This window comes from Paroedura picta, chromosome 16 (assembly GCF_049243985.1).
Source record: "Paroedura picta isolate Pp20150507F chromosome 16, Ppicta_v3.0, whole genome shotgun sequence".
Taxonomy (NCBI): Eukaryota; Metazoa; Chordata; class Lepidosauria; order Squamata; family Gekkonidae; genus Paroedura; species Paroedura picta.
This window is the reverse complement of record NC_135384.1, coordinates 28464247-28482895: the sequence shown is the minus strand read 5'-3', so window position 1 is coordinate 28482895 and position 18649 is coordinate 28464247. Positions and strand designations below refer to the sequence as shown.

At 48.0% G+C, this 18649-nt stretch overlaps 2 protein-coding genes across 7 annotated transcripts in view; both read left to right on the top strand.

Moving 5' to 3' along the window:
• The window catches only part of ACLY (ATP citrate lyase), a 31436-nt gene extending 23349 nt beyond the window's left edge, over window positions 1-8087 (top strand). For all 3 annotated transcript variants that reach the window (XM_077313585.1, XM_077313584.1, XM_077313587.1), the window contains 12 exons: window positions 612-808; window positions 1011-1092; window positions 1714-1824; window positions 2113-2240; window positions 3346-3439; window positions 4250-4404; window positions 4909-5059; window positions 5480-5623; window positions 5768-5881; window positions 6345-6427; window positions 6964-7040; window positions 7243-8087. In XM_077313585.1, the coding sequence (XP_077169700.1) occupies window positions 612-808; window positions 1011-1092; window positions 1714-1824; window positions 2113-2240; window positions 3346-3439; window positions 4250-4404; window positions 4909-5059; window positions 5480-5623; window positions 5768-5881; window positions 6345-6427; window positions 6964-7040; window positions 7243-7337 (1431 nt within the window). In that variant the 3' untranslated portion in view covers window positions 7338-8087. The remainder of the gene's footprint in view (window positions 1-611; window positions 809-1010; window positions 1093-1713; window positions 1825-2112; window positions 2241-3345; window positions 3440-4249; window positions 4405-4908; window positions 5060-5479; window positions 5624-5767; window positions 5882-6344; window positions 6428-6963; window positions 7041-7242) is intronic.
• A 579-nt stretch (window positions 8088-8666) lies between these two features.
• KLHL11 (kelch like family member 11) lies at window positions 8667-18488 on the top strand. Of its 4 annotated transcripts, XR_013227052.1 has the most exons (4): window positions 8667-9321; window positions 10490-12212; window positions 15273-15305; window positions 15802-18488. XR_013227052.1 is itself a non-coding variant. In XM_077315123.1 (2 exons), the coding sequence occupies exons 1-2, from the start codon at window positions 8834-8836 to the stop codon at window positions 12069-12071; spliced, it is 2070 nt and encodes a 689-aa protein (XP_077171238.1). In that variant the 5' UTR covers window positions 8667-8833; the 3' UTR covers window positions 12072-18488. The 4 variants fall into 4 exon arrangements, 1 of the variants encoding a protein (XP_077171238.1); XR_013227051.1 differs by having other exon boundaries at window positions 15273-18488; XR_013227050.1 differs by having other exon boundaries at window positions 10490-15305.
• The last annotated feature ends 161 nt before the right edge of the window (window positions 18489-18649 follow it).

The window sequence follows — 18649 nt, the reverse complement described above, 5'->3', positions numbered from 1 at the left end:
ATAAAATAAATACTCAAGTGCAATACTATTAGTAGGTTAATCTCTTACTTGATATAGTAGAGCTATACGGATACTCTGGCTGGACTCCTCCAGGTTGGTGTCGTAGTTCAGAGCGGTGGTGTCTAATCCAGTGAGCTGGGTTTGATTCCCTCCTTCTCCATATGCGGCCAGCTGGGTGGCCTGGGGCTGGTCACAGTCCTGATAGAGTTCTTCTCACAGAGCACTCCTTCCAGAGCTCTCTCAGCCCCACCCACTTCACAGGGTGTCTGTTGTGGGGAGAGGAAGGGAAGGCGATTGGAAGCTGCTTTGAGACTTCTACAGGCAGTGAAAGGTGGGGTGTAAAAGCCGACTGTTATTAAGTTGGAGCTTTAAACGTTAGTTTTCTGAGTTATCTGAATTGTTTCTGTTCTGTTTAAATGTGAACCGCCCTGAGCCTTCGGGGAGGGCAGTATACAAATATATAATAAATAAACAAATAAAATGAGGGAGTCACTGTGAAAAGGTTATCCCGTGATTTATCTCGGGCTGGCTCAGGCGTCTTGCTTAAGTATTTCTGAATGCCGTGAACGAGAGAAAGCTTCAATATTCAATCTCCCTGTCTTCGTTTGCAGGTAGGGGGGATCAAGCCGGGCTGCTTCAAGATCGGCAACACGGGAGGGATGCTGGACAACATCTTGGCCTCTAAGTTGTACCGCCCCGGGAGTGTCGCCTACGTCTCCCGCTCTGGAGGGATGTCCAACGAGCTCAACAACATCATCTCCCGGACCACCGACGGGGTCTTTGAGGGCGTGGCCATCGGTGGGGATAGGTGAGGAGACGTACCGCATGGTCTCAGGCAAGGGTCTGGAGGTACCAGAGCTGGCACCTCAGTACTTCTGTGTACTAAGCACATAATCAGCTCCCTAATTCTGGAGTGCGGGGTGCAGGGGAGAGTCCAATATGGCTTCCCTGTGTGATATTTTTAAACACTGCCAGAACCCAGCGAATGCTTTTTGCTCCGTTCTTCCTAGGTATCCTGGCTCTACTTTCATGGATCACGTTTTACGCTACCAGGATACTCCAGGGGTGAAGATGATCGTGGTGCTAGGAGAAGTGAGTATCTTGTGTTCCAACCGTCTGTCTTTTGGGAAAAATGCAGGTCGGACCCAGTGTGCAATTTCTGCTCACGCCAGAGAAATACGCAGCAGTTGCTGCTTGTGCTAAAGTCGAACTTTTTGTCTTTTTATTTTAAACGTTTTGATGTCACCTTTCTCTGCAATCAGGGCCCTCAAGGAAGCAAACATAAAAACAGTGTGTGATCTTGTGCTTTAGAAAGTTGTACACAAATTTCAAACTGAAGAAAGCCAAGCGTAACTTTGACTGTATTTATTTATTTTATTCCCCGCCACTCCTGAAGCCGGCTCGTGGCGACTCACAGAAGTCCATAAAACAATGTAAAACCCCCATTAAAAGGTCATAAAACCCCCATTACAATCATAACAATATGACAATATAAAAACATGGCAGGAAATATAAACCCACCCCACACCCTAACCACTCGAGGGGGGAGGGGGGAAGGAGGGCTGGATGATTGAGATGTTAAATAGTAACTAAGATGTTAATAGCACTGAACAAATAACCTTGAGGGCCTCCTTGGCGACACCTGGAGGCCTGTCCCCTCCTACCTGTGAATCTGACTGGTTTCCTGAGGTTACTTTTCTCTCCTTCCCCTAGATTGGGGGAACCGAGGAGTACAAGATTTGCAGAGGGGTTAAAGAAGGCCGCATCACAAAACCTGTCGTTTGCTGGTGCATTGGGACCTGTGCAACCATGTTCTCTTCAGAGGTAAAGGGATGTATGCTGGCGGAGAGCACTGCTTGTTAGGTGGATGAACAACGTATTAATAGTTGCTGGATCCGGGACTCTCCAATAAGCAGCGGGAAAGTTCGACTTTACCCACCGTAGAGGAAGGGCTGGGGAAGGTGCTGAAACTGGAGAGAAGACAATAAATTGGCACCTTGTTCTTACGCGATTCGGGGCGCAGCTATTTTGTTTTGTAAAAAAAATACTTGTGGATTTTAATGGAATTACTCAGACCTTGCGAAAGACCTTTCCCTGCTTCTCCTTGGACAGGTCCAGTTTGGCCACGCAGGGGCTTGCGCCAATCAGGCCTCCGAAACGGCCGTGGCCAAGAACAAAGCTCTGAAAGAAGTGGGCGTTTACGTTCCTCGGAGTTTCGACGAGCTGGGCGACGTGATCCAGTAAGTGGGATGGTGGAGCAGCCCAGCGGCCTTTGGGATCAATGTGCTAAGGCCGATGAGGCTTGCATAAGGGCTGAGAAGACTGGAACCATTGCGTGGGTGGGCCTCAACAGCAGGGCTGGGGGTCAAATTCTGTGTTGCCTCCCTTTATCCTGGCTGTTATCCTCAGCAGTCCCCCTCTCCTGGTTGAGGGAAGGGTCCCAGGAAAGAGACTATGGCACAGGCCCTCTGCCTTTTTGAGCCGGTGGGATCATTTGGAATTCTGACACGGAGTGGGGATTACAGCGACAAAATGGCTGCCGCGGGAAGCTGAGCCAAGCGCAAAATGGCTGCCACAGCGTAACTTCAGTCACAGAGTGTAGATTAAAGGTGGCTCATGGGAACTGTAGTCCAGAGACATCTGGAGAGTCACAATTTGGCCACCCCTGATGTAGATCCTTGTGCAACATTTCTTAGGGGGGAAATCTGCACAATGTAATCCCCGCGGGGATTGTTTTGGGGGCAGCTGCCCCCACAGCACAAGAATCTGCCCCGTGAAAATCATTTTGTGGCTGGCTCTGCATTTTGTGGCCACCATTTTGTGGCTGCGCCCAGCATGCTGTGTCAGAATTCCAAATGTGTCCACTGGCTCAGGAAGGTTGGGGAGCCCTGAGTTCAAGAGACACAATCCACCGAGCTATGTGAAAAGCTCCTGTTTTTGGTTCTGCGAGAGTTGCTTTTAGGCCCCCTTGGGCAAACTTACTTACTTACTTACTTATTTAGATTTTTAAACCACCCATTTCTTTGCATCTCTGGGCAGTTTACATTAAACATTAAATAATACAAATTACCTGGAACGATGTATAGTACCCAACAGTATGTAACATAAACCACATTATAAATAACAATTAACAGTAACATTGGGGGTTGCAGGAAGACTGGAATCTTGTAAGGAGGACAGCCTCTGTTGTCAGGGTGAGGCAGGAATGGCTTGGAAAAAATTGCAACCAAGTGTGCCCTGATGGCAAAAGACAGCCTGCTTCTATGAAAGGTGAACCTCTTTTGTGTCCGGTAGGTGGCACTGATTTTGCCTCCTCCTCCTCCTCCTCCTCCTCCTTTTTGCTAGGTCTGTGTATGAAGATCTGGTTTCCAAGGGTGTGATTGACCCCGCTCAGGAGGTGCCCCCTCCTACTGTGCCAATGGATTACTCGTGGGCGAGGGTAGGTGTGCTCTTTTCCGGATGGTTTCTGGGGAGCCAAGTGGTCTGTGGGGGGGGGGGGGTTTGAACTGGCTTCTCAGACACATCCAGTCATCAAAACCTTTGGAAAACATGCGTAAGCTTATTTTGAAAGAAGCTGGTCCATTGGAAGAAAAACAGTTGTCTTTATACCCTGCTCTTCTCTACCCGAAGGAGTCTCAAAGTGGCTTACAATCTCCTTCCCTTCCTCTCCCCACAAGAGGCACCCTGTGAGGTAGGTGGGGCTGAGAGCTCTGACAGGACTGCTTGGTCAGAACAGCTCTAATAGGATTGTGACTGAGCCAAGATCGCCCGGCTGGCTGCATGTGGAGGAGCGGGGAATCAAACCCAGCACACAAGATTAGAAGCTGCCGCTCTTCACCAAGTTGGAATGAGGGGTGTCAGTTTGGGGTTGGGGACTACCTGGACTTTTGGCAGGTGGAGCCTGAGGATGGCAGGGAGTTCAGTAGAAGTCTAAGGTCATACAGCAGGGGTAACAAAATGTTGCTCTCCAAATGTCCACGGACTACAATGACCACAAGCCCCTGGAAGCATTTCAAGGGCTCATTCTAGGCTTATCTCCAGAATAAAACGCAAAACCTTATACCCAGAACAAAACTTTACTGGCCTCAAAAGGTGTCAGTGGACTCCCAACTTTGTTCTTCAGGGGAATGTTTTGTTGGTGGAGGAGCATTGACTCCTGTTGCACAGAGAGAGGAGTAAGTCCAGTCACATGATTACCCCTTCTGCGCGGACCGGGCCGGTTGTTTACTGTTTCTCCTGCAACCTTTAGGAACTCGGTTTGATCCGGAAACCGGCTTCCTTCATGACCAGCATTTGTGATGAGCGAGGCCAGGAGTTGATCTACGCTGGCATGCCCATCACCGAGGTCTTCAAAGAAGAGATGGGAATCGGAGGCGTCTTGGGTCTGTTGTGGTTCCAGAGGAGGTGAGAGCAGCCTTTTCTGAGCAGCCTCTCCTGCTGGCCCTGGAGAGAGCTTGATTTCCCCACACGGATCTTGCCTTTCCTTCTCCTCTGTGCTAAGGGAGGGCGCAGAGGAAGCAGTCTTGGGCAGCTTCCATACATGGCAGAGATCCTGCAGACCCCCTAAATAGAAAACTGAGACACGACAAGCTGGAGAATGAGGCCAAAGGATGTGCTAGTGGGTAATTCTAGCAGTTGAGCATTGAGGGGCCGGCTCCCTCGTCCTCACCACCACATAAATAAAGGAGTCTTCTCTGGGGTCAACATGCAAATCCCCTGCCAGCAGGGGCTCATGGTAATTGTAGTCCATGGGCATCTGGAGAGCCACAGTTTGGCCACTCCTGGGCTAGTGCATAGTTTAATTATTTGCTCAAGACGGATGGATTTGGAGCTGTGGTTTCATTAGCTTCTATTTTTTAAGGTCTGTTTATCATTTAAAAGAATGTTTTAATGTGTCTGTCCCACTAGGTTGCCCAAGTACGCCTGCCAGTTCATAGAAATGTGTCTGATGGTGACGGCCGATCATGGACCGGCGGTGTCAGGGGCCCATAACACAATTGTCTGTGCGAGAGCGGGGAAGGACCTGGTCTCCAGCCTCACCTCTGGCCTGCTCACCATCGTAAGTGCTTAGGAATATTTGGGATGGAGTAGCCTGAACAAAATCACAAAAGGGGGGCGTGCGAGGGCTTGCAGAGGAAGGGGCTTCCCATTCACTCCTGCACTGGTCCCTGCTTCTTTCCTTCGCTCTGTGTAGAATCCTAGAATGGGAAGGGCCCATCCAGGCTATCTCGTCCACCCCCTGCTCATTGCAGGATCAGCCTACAGCATCCAGGATAAGCATGACTGCCCACCTTCCTCTCTGCCCACTTCCTCCATCCTTTCTTTTTCTCCCTTCCCTTTCTCAATCCCCTATCTGGTCTTTCTCCCTCGCAGCCTCTGTGGCTCTGTCCCCAGTCCACTCACGCGTCCTGCTTCTCCTGCCTCCACCCCACATTTAAAAAACAGAAAGAATCTCAGTTTCTCTGTCTCTTGGTCCCAGGGGGATCGATTTGGTGGTGCTCTTGACGCAGCGGCGAAGATGTTCAGCAAAGCCTTTGACAGCGGCATCATCCCGATGGAGTTTGTGAACAAGATGAAGAAAGAAGGGAAGCTGATCATGGGCATCGGCCACCGAGTCAAATCGGTAGGGGGGGGACGGTCCATCCGGAAGGTTACAGTTCCGGGAGGCTGGCTGGGGGGAGCTTTCTTGTTCGGCCCCAACTTCGTTACAATTACGCCAAAGTGTGTAATTTGTTTCTCGTTTCTTCCCCACCCTTGAATTTTATAGATCAACAACCCAGATATGAGAGTTCAGATCCTCAAGGATTATGTGAAACAGCATTTTCCTGCAACACCCCTCTTGGACTATGCACTGGAAGTGGAGAAGATCACTACCTCCAAGGTACCAGTCTTTTACCTGGCCTCATGACTGTTAAGAATATACAAAATCGACAGGGTGCATAATTGGGTGGGTTATAAAAGGTGTCCTGTAGGGGGCAGGAGATATATATTTAGCATGTGTAAGAAAGGAACTTCCTGGTGATTTTCCAGTTATCTCCTCCAGTCTCCTGATTGGCTCAAGAGGTCACTTCCTGCTTTTTGAGCACACTTCCTCCCTGCTTGCCTCTGGAACAGTGGTTGAACCAACCGAATGACTGCAGACAATGGCTAACTAGACAGAGAGTTAGTTGTTTGTCTCTTACAAATACAACTGTTATTCTTCAAGCAGCCTGGTGTTTCGCTCTCTCTTACTCAAACTCTGCCAGCTGCGTATAGTACCTTGCGCCAAGTAGATTACCAGGGAGAACTGTAGAGCCACCATCATTCCATCCAGTTGACCTTGCTCCTTTTCCTCTTTACTCCAGAAACCTAACCTCATCCTGAATGTCGATGGGTTCATCGGAGTGGCCTTTGTAGACGCACTCAGGCACTGTGGCTCCTTTACACGGTGAGTAATCGGTTGTCCGTACGGGTCTCCGTCATGGCTCTGAAGCTCAGTCGTAGCACATCTCCCTACCGAGGCACCTGATCAGTCCAGTATCCTCAGCCGAACCCGAGACAGAAGTTCTCCACAAGGATGAACAGGACATGTTTCTTGTATGTGTGAGCAAGGTGCTCTGTTGAACAGGAACTCTGTTTCCCAAAGTTCTCACCTTTTATTTGAAAAAATAAAATAAAATTCTTACTACTCTTATCTATGCAAAGGTGTGCTTGGAAGAGGACGTTTTTAATCCCAGTGCTCATTGTCCATAGTTGTGTGTGGACACGAGGCCTGAGAGATGTTCGTACATAGTCTGATTGCCTGCCCGTCCCTGGATTCTGACTTTAAAGATGAATGCTCACTTGTGCGACCACCGTCAGGTGGGGGAAAAGTCAGACTGTTTCCTCACCTGAAACAAATCCCTGTGCTGTGGGATGGAAGTTGCCCTCTTGGATGAGGGCCGCAAATCCGATGCAGGAATTGAGGGTTGATTTCTCTTCCAGGGAGGAAGCTGACGAATATATTGACATCGGGGCCCTCAATGGCATATTTGTGCTTGGCAGGAGTATGGGGTTCATCGGTGAGTTTTCTATATCACATACCGAAGTGTGCTGGGCCCTTCTGCGTCAGGCAGACCAGCTTATGGCGGGCTTAAGGAGCAGGTACAGTGAAGCAGAACGTTGCAGCGAGATGGCACAGTATAACAAGCTAAAAAAGTGGGACAGTGTGTGTCCTGTAGGGTCAGTGGAGAGAAGCACTCATGAAAATCTTTTCACTTTCAGGTCATTATCTAGATCAGAAGAGGTTGAAGCAGGGCCTGTACCGTCACCCCTGGGACGACATCTCCTACGTCCTGCCGGAGCACATGACCATGTGACAACCCCTGTGACACAATGAGCTGCTTGTATAGATGACAGGGAATGCCAGCGTGGCTTAACAATACGGCCACAGCTGGCGGAAGGACGAGAACTAATCGGACTGAAACTCTGTACCAGGCAGCCTTCCTTAGGGGGGTCCTAGGAGAAACCAAAACCCTTTGCTAAGTCCTACTGTATTTTAATATCCCAAAGCAGCCGCACTGTGTCTGCCTGCTTTTTGTGTGTTTTTATTTCTCTTTTCCCTTCTCCCTCGCTTTTCTGCAGTGTTTTCTGACCATGTTTTAATTTTTTTTTTAAACAAACCAATTACGAGTCGGAGAGAGTTGTTGGACCCACATTACAGAAACCTTGAACGTTGTTCTCATAAATGATATAATTTCGTGATATGTTTGTCCTTTTTTTTTAAAAAGAAAAAAACAACCTCTTCGTATTCATCTTTGCGGTCCGATTGTGTTTTCTGGTCAGGGGCCCATTGCTGCTTTAAGAAGCCATTCCGAGTCTGGTGTCGTCATTTTAAAATGTAAACTTGTAACATAGACTTTTGTTCAGAACTGTGAAGCTGACCTGTATTTATGCCGCTGAGATTTTTACTTCTCACAAAACCTTTCCGCGAACCCACAGTGGGAGGCTGTGTCTGTGTGCCACCTGTCTTCTTTGGGGGCCTCTTAACTTATATCCACAATAATAGTCCATACTACTTCTGTCCTCTGTATCAGTGTAAGCCGTCTCAAATAAATGGTACAATAATACATTTTATCTCCGCTGAATTTTGTGAATGTAAGGGATGGGAAGAGTCACTGGAAACTGAGCTTAAATCATATGTGAGTGAAAGTATTACAGATTAACAGGAAAATATTTCGGGGGAATGGGTCTACTTTATTTGGTGCCACTAGGAAGTCCATCAAAGGGGCCAGAACTCCAGGAGGCCTCCCCCTGTTGCCCCCAAGCAGGGGCTCATGGGGATTGTAGTCCATGGGCATGTGGAGGACCACAGGTTGACTACCCCTGTTCTAGGCTACTCTCCCATCCACCTGCCACCGCCTAGCGACTGGCTTGAGCTGCTGCGATGCAAGAGCATGAAGGTCTCAGTCTCTGCCCCATTGCTGGCCCTCCATAAGGCTGGCCCCAGAGCCAGACGGGAGGCTGGACTAAATGGACTCTGGCCAGCTCTGCAGCTGTCCCTGGACTGCCATTGCCATGAGCCCCTGCGAGTTCGTGCTGGCAGGGGCTCATGGGAATCGTAGTCCACGCACATCTCCGCTCCGTCCAGAAAAAAGGGGCGGGGCTCGAACGTCCCACAGAACGCGCGTCGAGCGCAAGCGCAAGCGGCCCGGTGGGCGGGGCCAGCAGGCAACCGCCGCCCGGGAGCCGTTGGCGGCCAACGGCCGTTCCCCGCCGGAAGTGGCGCGCCGGAAGTGCTTTCTCCCGTGTCGTACTTGAGCGTCCGCGGGGCAGGGCGGCGCCCGCGTTCGTGAGGCGGCTGAGGGGAGCCGAGATGGCCGCGGCGGCGAAGAGAGGCGGCGAGGCGGAGGCCGGCGGCAGCGGGGGTGGCGGCGGCGGCGGCGGGGACGGGCTGCTGCTTCCTGCGGCGGAGGCGGAGGGCGAGGAGGGCGAGGCGGAGGTGTTCTCGTGCGGGGCGCACTGCGCGGAGCTGGCCTGGCGGCAGGACGAGCAGCGGCGGCTGGGCCTCTTCTGTGACGTCACGCTCGCCTTCGGGGGCGGCGGGGGGGCGGGGGTCGCGGAGCCCCCCCCGCGCGAGTTCCGCGCCCACCGCTCGGTCCTGGCGGCCGCCACCGAGTACTTCGCGCCGCTGCTCTCGGGCGACTTCGCCGAGTCCCGCTCGGGCCGCGTGGAGCTGCGCAAATGGAGCGCCGAGGCCGGGCCCGACCCGGAGACCGTGGAGGCCGTCATCAGCTTCATGTACACCGGCCGCGTCCGCGTCAGCCCCGCCAACGTCCACGAGGTCCTCGAGCTGGCCGACCGGTGAGCGGCTGAATGGCATTGCGCCCCTCTGAGCTCCAGGGATGCCAGCCTCTTGGTGCAACCTGGTTGTCCCCTGGGATGACCTCAAGAGTGCAGAGATCAGTTCCCCTGGGGAAAAGGGCTGCTTTGGAGGGGGTAATGTGTGGCATTGCGCCCCACTGAGGATCAGGGATGGTAGGGTCTGGGGGTCCCCCGAAATGACTACAGAAATCAGTTCCCCTGGGGAAAAGGGCTGCTTTGGAGGGGATAATGTATGGCATTGCACCCCACTGAGGATCAGGGCTGCCAGCCTCCTGGTGCAACCTAGTTCTTGCCTGGGATGACAGCTCCTCTGTAGACTGCAGAGGTCAGTTTCTCTGGCAGCCCTACTCCAGCACTTCTCACCAGTGGTCAGGGGGGACCTGGTAATCCTTCTGGGAGGACTTCTAGAGTCTTGTTTGTGGACATCCTGGTGCCCCTGGGTTTTGGCCATGATGCTTAGTATTGGATGGGATGGACCACTGGCTTGATCTCTTATGTCTGGGGTAGTGATGTTCTGTATTCTTGGTGCTGGGGTGGGCAGTTCTGGCCTTTTGCTGGGATGCCTTTCTCTTTTCATTGAGTTATTAACATAGCATCACTCCCCTTGCAGCCTGATCTGATGTGCTGCCGTTCATTCTACCGCCTTGGGGTTTTGCTTTTGCTTTCCCAGCTAAAGTCCTGTCAGCACCTCTGTTTCCTTTAACAGCTGATTGAGTTGAGAGAGCAATAGAGAAAGCGAAATTGAGATATTCTGATGGAAAGTGTTATAAGCTGACTTTTCCACCTTTCTTTGCCTGTTTCACAGACAGATCCATGCCAAGCACATAACTGCTGCTTGTATGTTGAATGTAGCAGGGATCAGGCCTCTCTTTCATCCGAATGGTTTCCTTTCAGTGGAAGTGGAAATATTATCTGCCATCCATGTGTCCCTTTGAATCCCATCTTTGAAGCATATTCTGGAGCCTTAATTAACAAAGTTGTAAGGAACTGTAGGGAGAATTTTGCCCTTTGTGTCTGCAAAAGTAAAGTGTATGTGTCTATAAGCCATTGTGGATTTCTGCTTTTATAAAAGGAGGTTTCAAATGTGGTGTTTGTTTTGTTTTATTCCTCTTTGTAACCCGATTCTAAGCTGTTGTTTATGTTGCAGGTTTTTGTTGATACGTCTGAAAGAGTTTTGTGGAGAATTTCTCAAGAAAAAATTGAGTCTCTCCAACTCTGTGGCTATACATAGCTTGGCCCACATGTACTCCTTGAACCAGCTGGCTCTCAAAGCTGCGGATATGATCAGGAGGAATTTCTGCAAAGTGATCCAAGATGAGGAATTCTACACTCTCCCATTCCACCTCATCAGAGACTGGCTTTCGGACTTGGAAATCACAGTGGACTCTGAAGAAGTTCTTTTTGAGATGGTCCTAAAGTGGGTTCAAAGGAATCAAAATGAAAGAGAAAAGTACTTTGGCGAACTCTTCAAGCTTTTGCGCCTGGCTCAGATGAAACCCACGTACTTAACCCGCCACGTCAAGTCTGAAAAGCTAGTATCGAGCAACGAGGCCTGCCTCAAGCTTGTGTCAGAAGCCGTGGAAGGCCACGCTCTCAGAGCCGAGAACTTGCAGTTAGGTACGTTTCAACAGGTCGCTTCACCCGTAACTTTGCTGCCTCGTTTTGGGCAAAACATGGATGTTATTCTGGTCATTGGTGGCGTGTCTGAGGGAGGGGACTACCTGAGCGAATGCGTGGGGTACTTCATTGATGAAGATCGCTGGGTGAATTTGCCGCACATACACAATCACCTTGACGGGCATGCCGTGGCCGTGACAGAATCGTACGTTTACGTAGCGGGTTCCATGGAGCCCGGCTTTGCCAAGACGGTGGAAAGATACAACCCAAATCGAAATGTGTGGGAGCAGGTTTCCAATCTGATAACTCGGAAGCATTCCTTTGGCCTCACTGAGGTCAAGGGGAACCTATACAGCATTGGGGGGCATGGGAATTTTATACCCGGCTTTAAAGACGTAGCCGTCTACCATCCTGACCAAGACAAGTGGCAGAACTTAGAATCGGCACCAACGATCCTCCGGGACGTCAAAGTGATCACCGTCGACGACCGGTTTGTTTACATGGCTGCCCGCACGCCAGTGGACGGGGATAGTGAAGACGGCTTAAGGGCGGTCATCGTCCGATACGACGTGGATGCAAGACAGTGGCAGGACTCGGAGTCTTTGCCGCTCCTGGACAATTACTGCTGCTTCCAGATGGCTGTAGCCAACACTAACTTTTATCACACGGCCTCCTGCTGTCCCAGAAGCTACCCCATGGATCACGAAGAGGCCAAGAGGAAGATTTCTGGCCAGGTGTCTGACGACATCCTAGAAAGCTTGCCCCCAGAGGTCCTTAGCATTGAAGGGGCGGCTGTGTGCTATTACAAAGATGACGTGTTCATAATAGGTGGGTGGAAGAACAGCGATGACATAGACAAGCAATACAGGAAAGAGGCTTATCGCTACTGTGCAGAGAGGAAGCGCTGGCTGCTGCTCCCCCCCATGCCCCAACCTCGCTGCCGAGCCACAGCTTGTCACGTGAGAATCCCTTTCCGATCCTTGCACGGTACCCAACGATACCCGATGCCACAAAACTTAATGTGGCAGAAGGACCGGATCCGGCAGATGCAGGAGATACACCGTCACTCTTTAAGCTTGAGGCGGATGCCACGGTCTCAGATAGAGTGCTAACTTTAATAAATAAGAGTTTGCGAAAGAGCTGTCTGTGTTGCCATGTGGTCCCCTAATAGCAACCTAAACCCTTGGAATAAGCCACTGTGTGCGTAACGAAGATTCGCCTTCTGGATGGCCGGCACCACAGGAGGAATTGATGTATGTGATTGTCGCACGTGCCAGACTGCTGAAATCTTCGACACACCCCCAATCCCCCAGGCGTTAAAATACAGTATAGAAAAAGGACTAGCTCTGAAGTCCAGTTTTAGCACAGGCCCTCTGCCCCCTTTTCCAGGGTCACATATAGTCCCGCTTAATCCCATAAGGTGCTTGAGACAGGTTTCACCTCTTTTAAGCACTCAGGCACGCTATATTTAACAGTGGTTTCTCCTAAATTTAGCACATGCATATTGTGGAAAATCTCATAACACCACTCTGGGCTTTCCTTTTTTTAAAAGCACTTGTTTTATTTGTTTCTGCAGCCCGTATGAATCTGCTTAATTTTTTGACACTTGGAGCCATGTGCAATACTTAAAAGTTATGAGTAAAGCACAATCTCTTGATAGAGAATGTCCGAATGTTGCGGTCTTTATAAATATTTTATAATAATTGTATTTATCTAACGATATTAAGAGTTTACTTAAAGGTTATTAATGGAAATGGAATTTTAACAGTTGGATCCTCCTTGGTCCTGTATTGGATGGTTCAGGGTTTTTATTTTAATTTTTAGAAGCTTCAGTGAAATGGATATTATGTAAATGGTTCGTGGCCTTAAAAGAAATGAGTGAAGAGACCAAATAGATAAGCTCTACAAACCCAAATTCATAATCTGAAAACTTCAACAGTGCAGGGAGAAAGTTGAATGAACTAGAAAATACGAGTGTGGATTTGGGGAAGGGGGTGAATGCATGTGATTTCGGACAGGTAAGGCAGTGAATCTGAAATGAAAGATTTCTGTCTAGCCTGTCTTTGACAATCAAATCTTTTTGCCTTCATAATATACTTTTTCTTTTTGGAGTCAAACGATTTCAGCTTGAATAGAGCTTTTTGACAGTAAAGTTTACTGTCTTTTCAGTGTCTTATTTTTCTGCCAGCAGAGGAGTAATCTGTTGCTTTCACCCTCTCTTCAAAAAACAAGATCTGATTTTTTTTTTGGGGGGGGGGGGGAGGTGAAAGCAAGTAAAAGAAATATCTCTATCCAAAACTGAGAACTTCTTCCTGAGGTAGTCAAAACTCATAGAAGTCCCATGAAATGTAGAACCCTGTACTAGCAACTGATGTCACAGAATACTTTTTATTGGGGGGGGGGGGAGTGTTCATTTTCTCCCTTGGGATCCATATGTAGGGATGTTCTTCTGACAAAATGCATAGCTGTCTACAGCAATTGTGTTGCTTAAGGAATCAGTTTCTCTTTTCCCTTCCTCTGTAATATAGATGTTGGCAGAGTTTTCTTGCCCCCTGCGGTTGGTCGTTGCACATTGTTCTTGGGATCATAGTTCATTTTTCTGGTGAGAGCCACTGCAGCATGGAGTCAACTTCCCTTTTCCTTTGTGGCATTCTGACTTTGTGGTAAGATATGCAGAAGCTGAAGGGAAGCAGACATAATCAAGTCCTGGCTAAAGTAGCCATGTGGCTTTTGTGAGATGGAATGCTTAGAATAAAAGCAGCCTCTCTTGCCATAGTTAAAAAGAGTTTTCCGTGGATGATCCCAGTTATTTTCCCTTTGTTGTTCTTACTCTTCCCCCACTCTTTAATTAGTCCAGGCTTATTTCAAGGCCTCAATTAGGAGCATTCAGATGGGAGAATGAGAAGTTGATATGGAAAAATCTGCAGTTGTCCTAGAACAGTACGAAAGTATCGTTGCTTGAATGGCAAACAGCCGTGGCTTAAAATTTGGAAAACGTCTGTCAGATTGACCTACACAAAACAGCACCTTTCTCTCTTTGCTTAAATCCAGGTTCCTCACTAGTAACAGTTCACAAAGGGTCCAAAATGTTACCAATTGGAGGAGCCAAACAAATTAGCACAGTTGTATCAGGCAGAAAGAAGCAAAACAAAGTGGTGGCAGCAACTGTTGCTCTATGATAATTCTAAACTTAGTTCTGACCAATAAATTATATTCAGGAGAATATGTGTTGCTTCAATTTGTGTCGACACTATCGAGATTGACCTGAACTTAGTACTGTGTTTAACTGTCCAATTTACAAAAGGCAAGGAAGCATTCCTCGTTAGGATTCTCCATACCTTTCAGTTTGGGCAATATTTTATGTAGCATTTCCCAGTTCTCAGAGGACCAGGTTGAAATAGTAGGAGGGTTTTTTTTTCTCCCACTCTTAAGTTGTGTGTAATTTTGCAGCACCCCAGAGTGAGTTTGTAAGGTCTCATCAAACGAAAGAATCTGTTGACCATGTATATAAGTCAAAAGGATAGTTTTAGCTTGAAGGGAATAGAATAGCCTACAAATTTTTGAACGTGATATTTAATTAGGTTCCAAAAATGGGGACTGTTGGTACAGAGCCATGAGGTACTGTTTTTTACAGATTTTCTTCAACAGAGACATGAATGTTAATATGCTGTAGCCTTTTGGGGTAAAATAGCATTCCATGAAGATTTTAAAAATAAATTGTCCTTACATTAATAGCAGCAGTAGAGACAGGTGGGCTAGACCATATCTGAGCCAAAAGCAGGCAAATGTCTTTCTTTCTTTTATATGCAGAACTGGGAGCCATGTGCCAAGAATGTCCTTAATGCTTTGGATAGAATAGATGGAGTTTTATATACATGAATTATCTTTTCAAACTGTGTTGCCTCCTTGAACATTTGCTTTTAAATACTTGGGGAATTTATGAAATGTTGCACCTGAAGACATTTGAAACCCGGGATTTGGATCAGATGAGGATATTTCCTGTATATTTTGTTTTGACAATGCTGCCCCTTTTTGTAGCTGCATGACCTATTCTTTGTAGATTATATATCTTCAAAATAGAAAAACAAAACAAAAACCTTGTCTCTGCCTGGTAGGGAACTGTTGTGCCTCCAGAAAGTTTGGAGATAAGCCCAGAGTTCATTGTTTCCTGCCATGTATTCCAAGCATTGAGAGTAGCCATCAAAAGGGAATGATTTAATATATCATTTTGATGATGTTTATCTTGCAATCTTTTTTGTTTTAAGACAGAAACAGTATCTTAAGGATTGTCTGTTCTTGTTTTTCCAATTTAGCCAGAAGCCTTAATTCTTGTCTCTGATAATGGGGTAAGTCTTTCGATTGCATGGGTGTGCACAGGTTTCTTGACTTGTATTTCTTCCTCTAATACTACCTTTTGCTGGATTTTTTTTTAAACATCTGGCTTTAATTCAGTGTGCATTAAATAACTGTCTGGCTGTAGAATTCAGACGAATGCCACTTGGTAAAAACAAACTCACAAATCAGATCCCAGGCGGTGTGTGCTTTTGTTTGGTCTCACATAGTATGTGTTCCAGCCAGTTAATTTTCTGGTGAAGGTGGATGCTTTGTAAGGGCTGGCATTAACCTGTTGGAAATGGACCGATGTAGGTGAGAGTTAAAACGTGTGTTTCAAAGTGAGAGAGCTGAATGAATGCGTGGATTTGTTTTCACATCACTTTGTACTGTGACATTGGGGGGCCCTATTTGTTGGCTTTATTTCTCCTTTCAACTTACCTCAACACAATGCCACAGCCTGCTTTCCTTAAAGAGAAGGCCTAATCTTGAAATCACTTTCCCCAACAGATCCCTGGGCAGATGAACTGTTACAAACAGGCTGGCCATTTGCCAGTTCAGCTGACAAAGTTAAAATCTGAAACAATGCTGACGGCTAGCAACTGCCTAATGTCCTTTTGGTTCTCCAAGTAACCTCACTGCTAACTTTGAAGTCAAGATGCAGTGTTCCGATAGCCTCTCCCGTCATTCTTCCCAGAAGATGAGAACATGACGTCTCCTTTGAAAGAAGGCTGTCATTGCACAGCTCCTCTGCTTGTCATCTGGAGGGGAGATCTCCTTTGACCTAGAACTGAATCCATGGGACACCTTTTAGCCACATCACTCTGTATGGGGGCCTCTATTCAGATATACTTACTAGGCATCTATTCTTACATTGGCAGTCTTTCTATAAAGGGCCCCCTTCATTATTGCCCACGGCTTCCTCTGTTGTCTAGTAATTCAGGGTAAGAGAAACAGTGCTTGGATGGTGGTGTGGGATATTGCTGAGCTGCCCACCCAGCAAGCACAATGCCATTAGAACACAGCACCAAATCATTCTCTGTGCCTACCAGTTTTGAGCTTATGGGAAAGCTCTGCATTTAAAATCAAATACCGTTTTGTTCATACCAGCTTTATGCTTTTCTACATTGATCTGATCGTCCATATTGATCTGTTCATACAAGCTGAATACAAGGGCTGGAATGGCTCTCTGATCGGCAGGAAGCTGGGTCTCCCTATGAGCCCGAGTAGGGTATCTGGTCCTAGTCAAAGGTTGCTTGGTTAGAGCAACCAGACTCGGCCTTCTGTGGTTAATAGCCCCCCCCAAGCCAGGCCTATGAAAAGCCTTGTACATACCATCAACAGAGGTGCTCACCAAAAGATACACAAATGTGGAAAGCGTAGTGGTTTAAATGCGGTTTCCGATTGCTTTTCTGATGCTGTTCGAATGTCCTGCTCAGTCTCACCATCCCAGAATTGAACCTCAGAATTAGCTAACATCCTTCTGGGGGGCGGAGGGGGGAAGCCGGACTAGAAATCCCAATTTTTAGGGTCGGCATTGTCCTGCATGTGTCCACAGCTATAATGTAACTTGAGGCCTTTCAACAGTGGAATTCGGTCTGTGGTGGAGAATGGGAATGCAATATTCACAAATTTGTAACTGTCTTGTCATGTGTTTGCAAAAACTGACTGGCAAGCTTTGCTTTTAAAAAAAAAGTCCTGCCATCTTGGATATTGCTTGTGGACGCAAGTTGCTTGTAGTATACTACCCCGTTGCCCCCCCCCAAGTAGTGTCAAATGCTGGGATTTCTTAGTCTCACTTCTGCCTGTTTGTAAGGTTACTAACCCCATTCCCCATTCTGAGTGCCTCTCACACAGCTCTTGTGGTGCATGTGGAAGTCTTGCCTCTGTTTGCTCACATCACTGCTCAATGAAACAAAGGATATGGTCAAAGTAGTGTTGAAAGACATTGCTATCCAGTTGTCCCCCGGCAAAGGGAGGTCCTCAGAAAGGTCATCCAAACTGTGCTGTTCCTACAATACTGGGAAGGGGGGGCGATTGGTAACCCTAGTCTGCAGACCTGAGCACAGTTTGAAGACAATCCACTTGGAATCAGGTGGGTAGGTCTGAACAAACATAGTTCGGATTTGGCTGCTGTTTCTAGCTGAACACCTCAGAATTGCAGCTGACGGGTGGTGGGGCTTGCTAATGTTCCAGCTGTTTAAGCACTGCAGGCGAGCATCGTCCCATTTTGTAAAAGCTGCCCTGTTCCTCTGCCACTTTGCATGATTTGCAATCCGCTGCCTTCGTAACGTTCATGAAAATAGGATGAACTTTCGACAATGCCTGAGCCGACATTATTACTAGCGTAACAGCAGTGTCCGTAGGTTTCTTAGATAAGCATATAATCTCCCACTTTGCAAGGTTCCGATGCCTAATTTTTGTGTCTGTGTATCTGTCCACGGCTCGCCCTTTGTCGTTAAAAGCCACAGGTGTGTTGATGTTGTGTCAGTCAGGTGACCCTCTGTTGCTAGCCTGGCCATGAACTTCCCGGGTGGTAAAGTTTACAGCACAAGAGCTGAGATTCTCAAAAAGATTTTAGCATGCTCCTGGTAGGATAACCAGGCGTTTTGGAATGACATTCCATCAAATGGCAGAGCTGAACAGGTATCGTGCATCTCAGTCTTAACTTTCTGCCTCTTTCCGAGTAATGGGACACCTGTCAGTTAGGCAGCATCCCAGTTACGTGGCACTTTGCAGTTCTAGGGCCTTCCCTCCCCTGAATCCCAATAAGCCAGGGGTGGCCAAACGGTGCCTCTCCAGATGCCCATAGACTACAGTTACCATGAGCCCCCGTACTAGCTCATGGTAATTGTAGTCCATGGGCATCTGGAGAGCCACCGTTTGGCCACCCTTGTAGTAAGGTGATCCGAATGCAGCAGTAAGGTGATAGTCCTAAGGATTTCTAAAGGATCAGGGAATTCCCAAGGCAGCACAGGATCTCTTTCCCCATCCTGATGCCCATCAGCTCACCGAGTAGTGCTGTGTCAGTTTTCTTGATAGAAATGCAGGAGTCTCTCCCTTGAGGCTGGGGGGGGGGGTCTTTTTTTAAGCCAAGGATGTGCACAAAGTCTTATTAAACTGTTTGCAATCGATATATGCTGTGCCGAGGTTCTGTAACACTAAATTATTATTTCAATAAACCTTTTATTTCTCTATGGCTGTCTGCACGGGTGTGTCTGTTCTCCTCCAAGCTGCGTTTGCGCACGTTCTGCCTTTGCCATCTCCCACAGGACAGAGGACGTTTAAAGTCTCAGCAGTCTGCCTGCAGTTTCAGCCACGCTGGGCAAGGCCTTTGGAACAAGGATGGAGAGTCTTA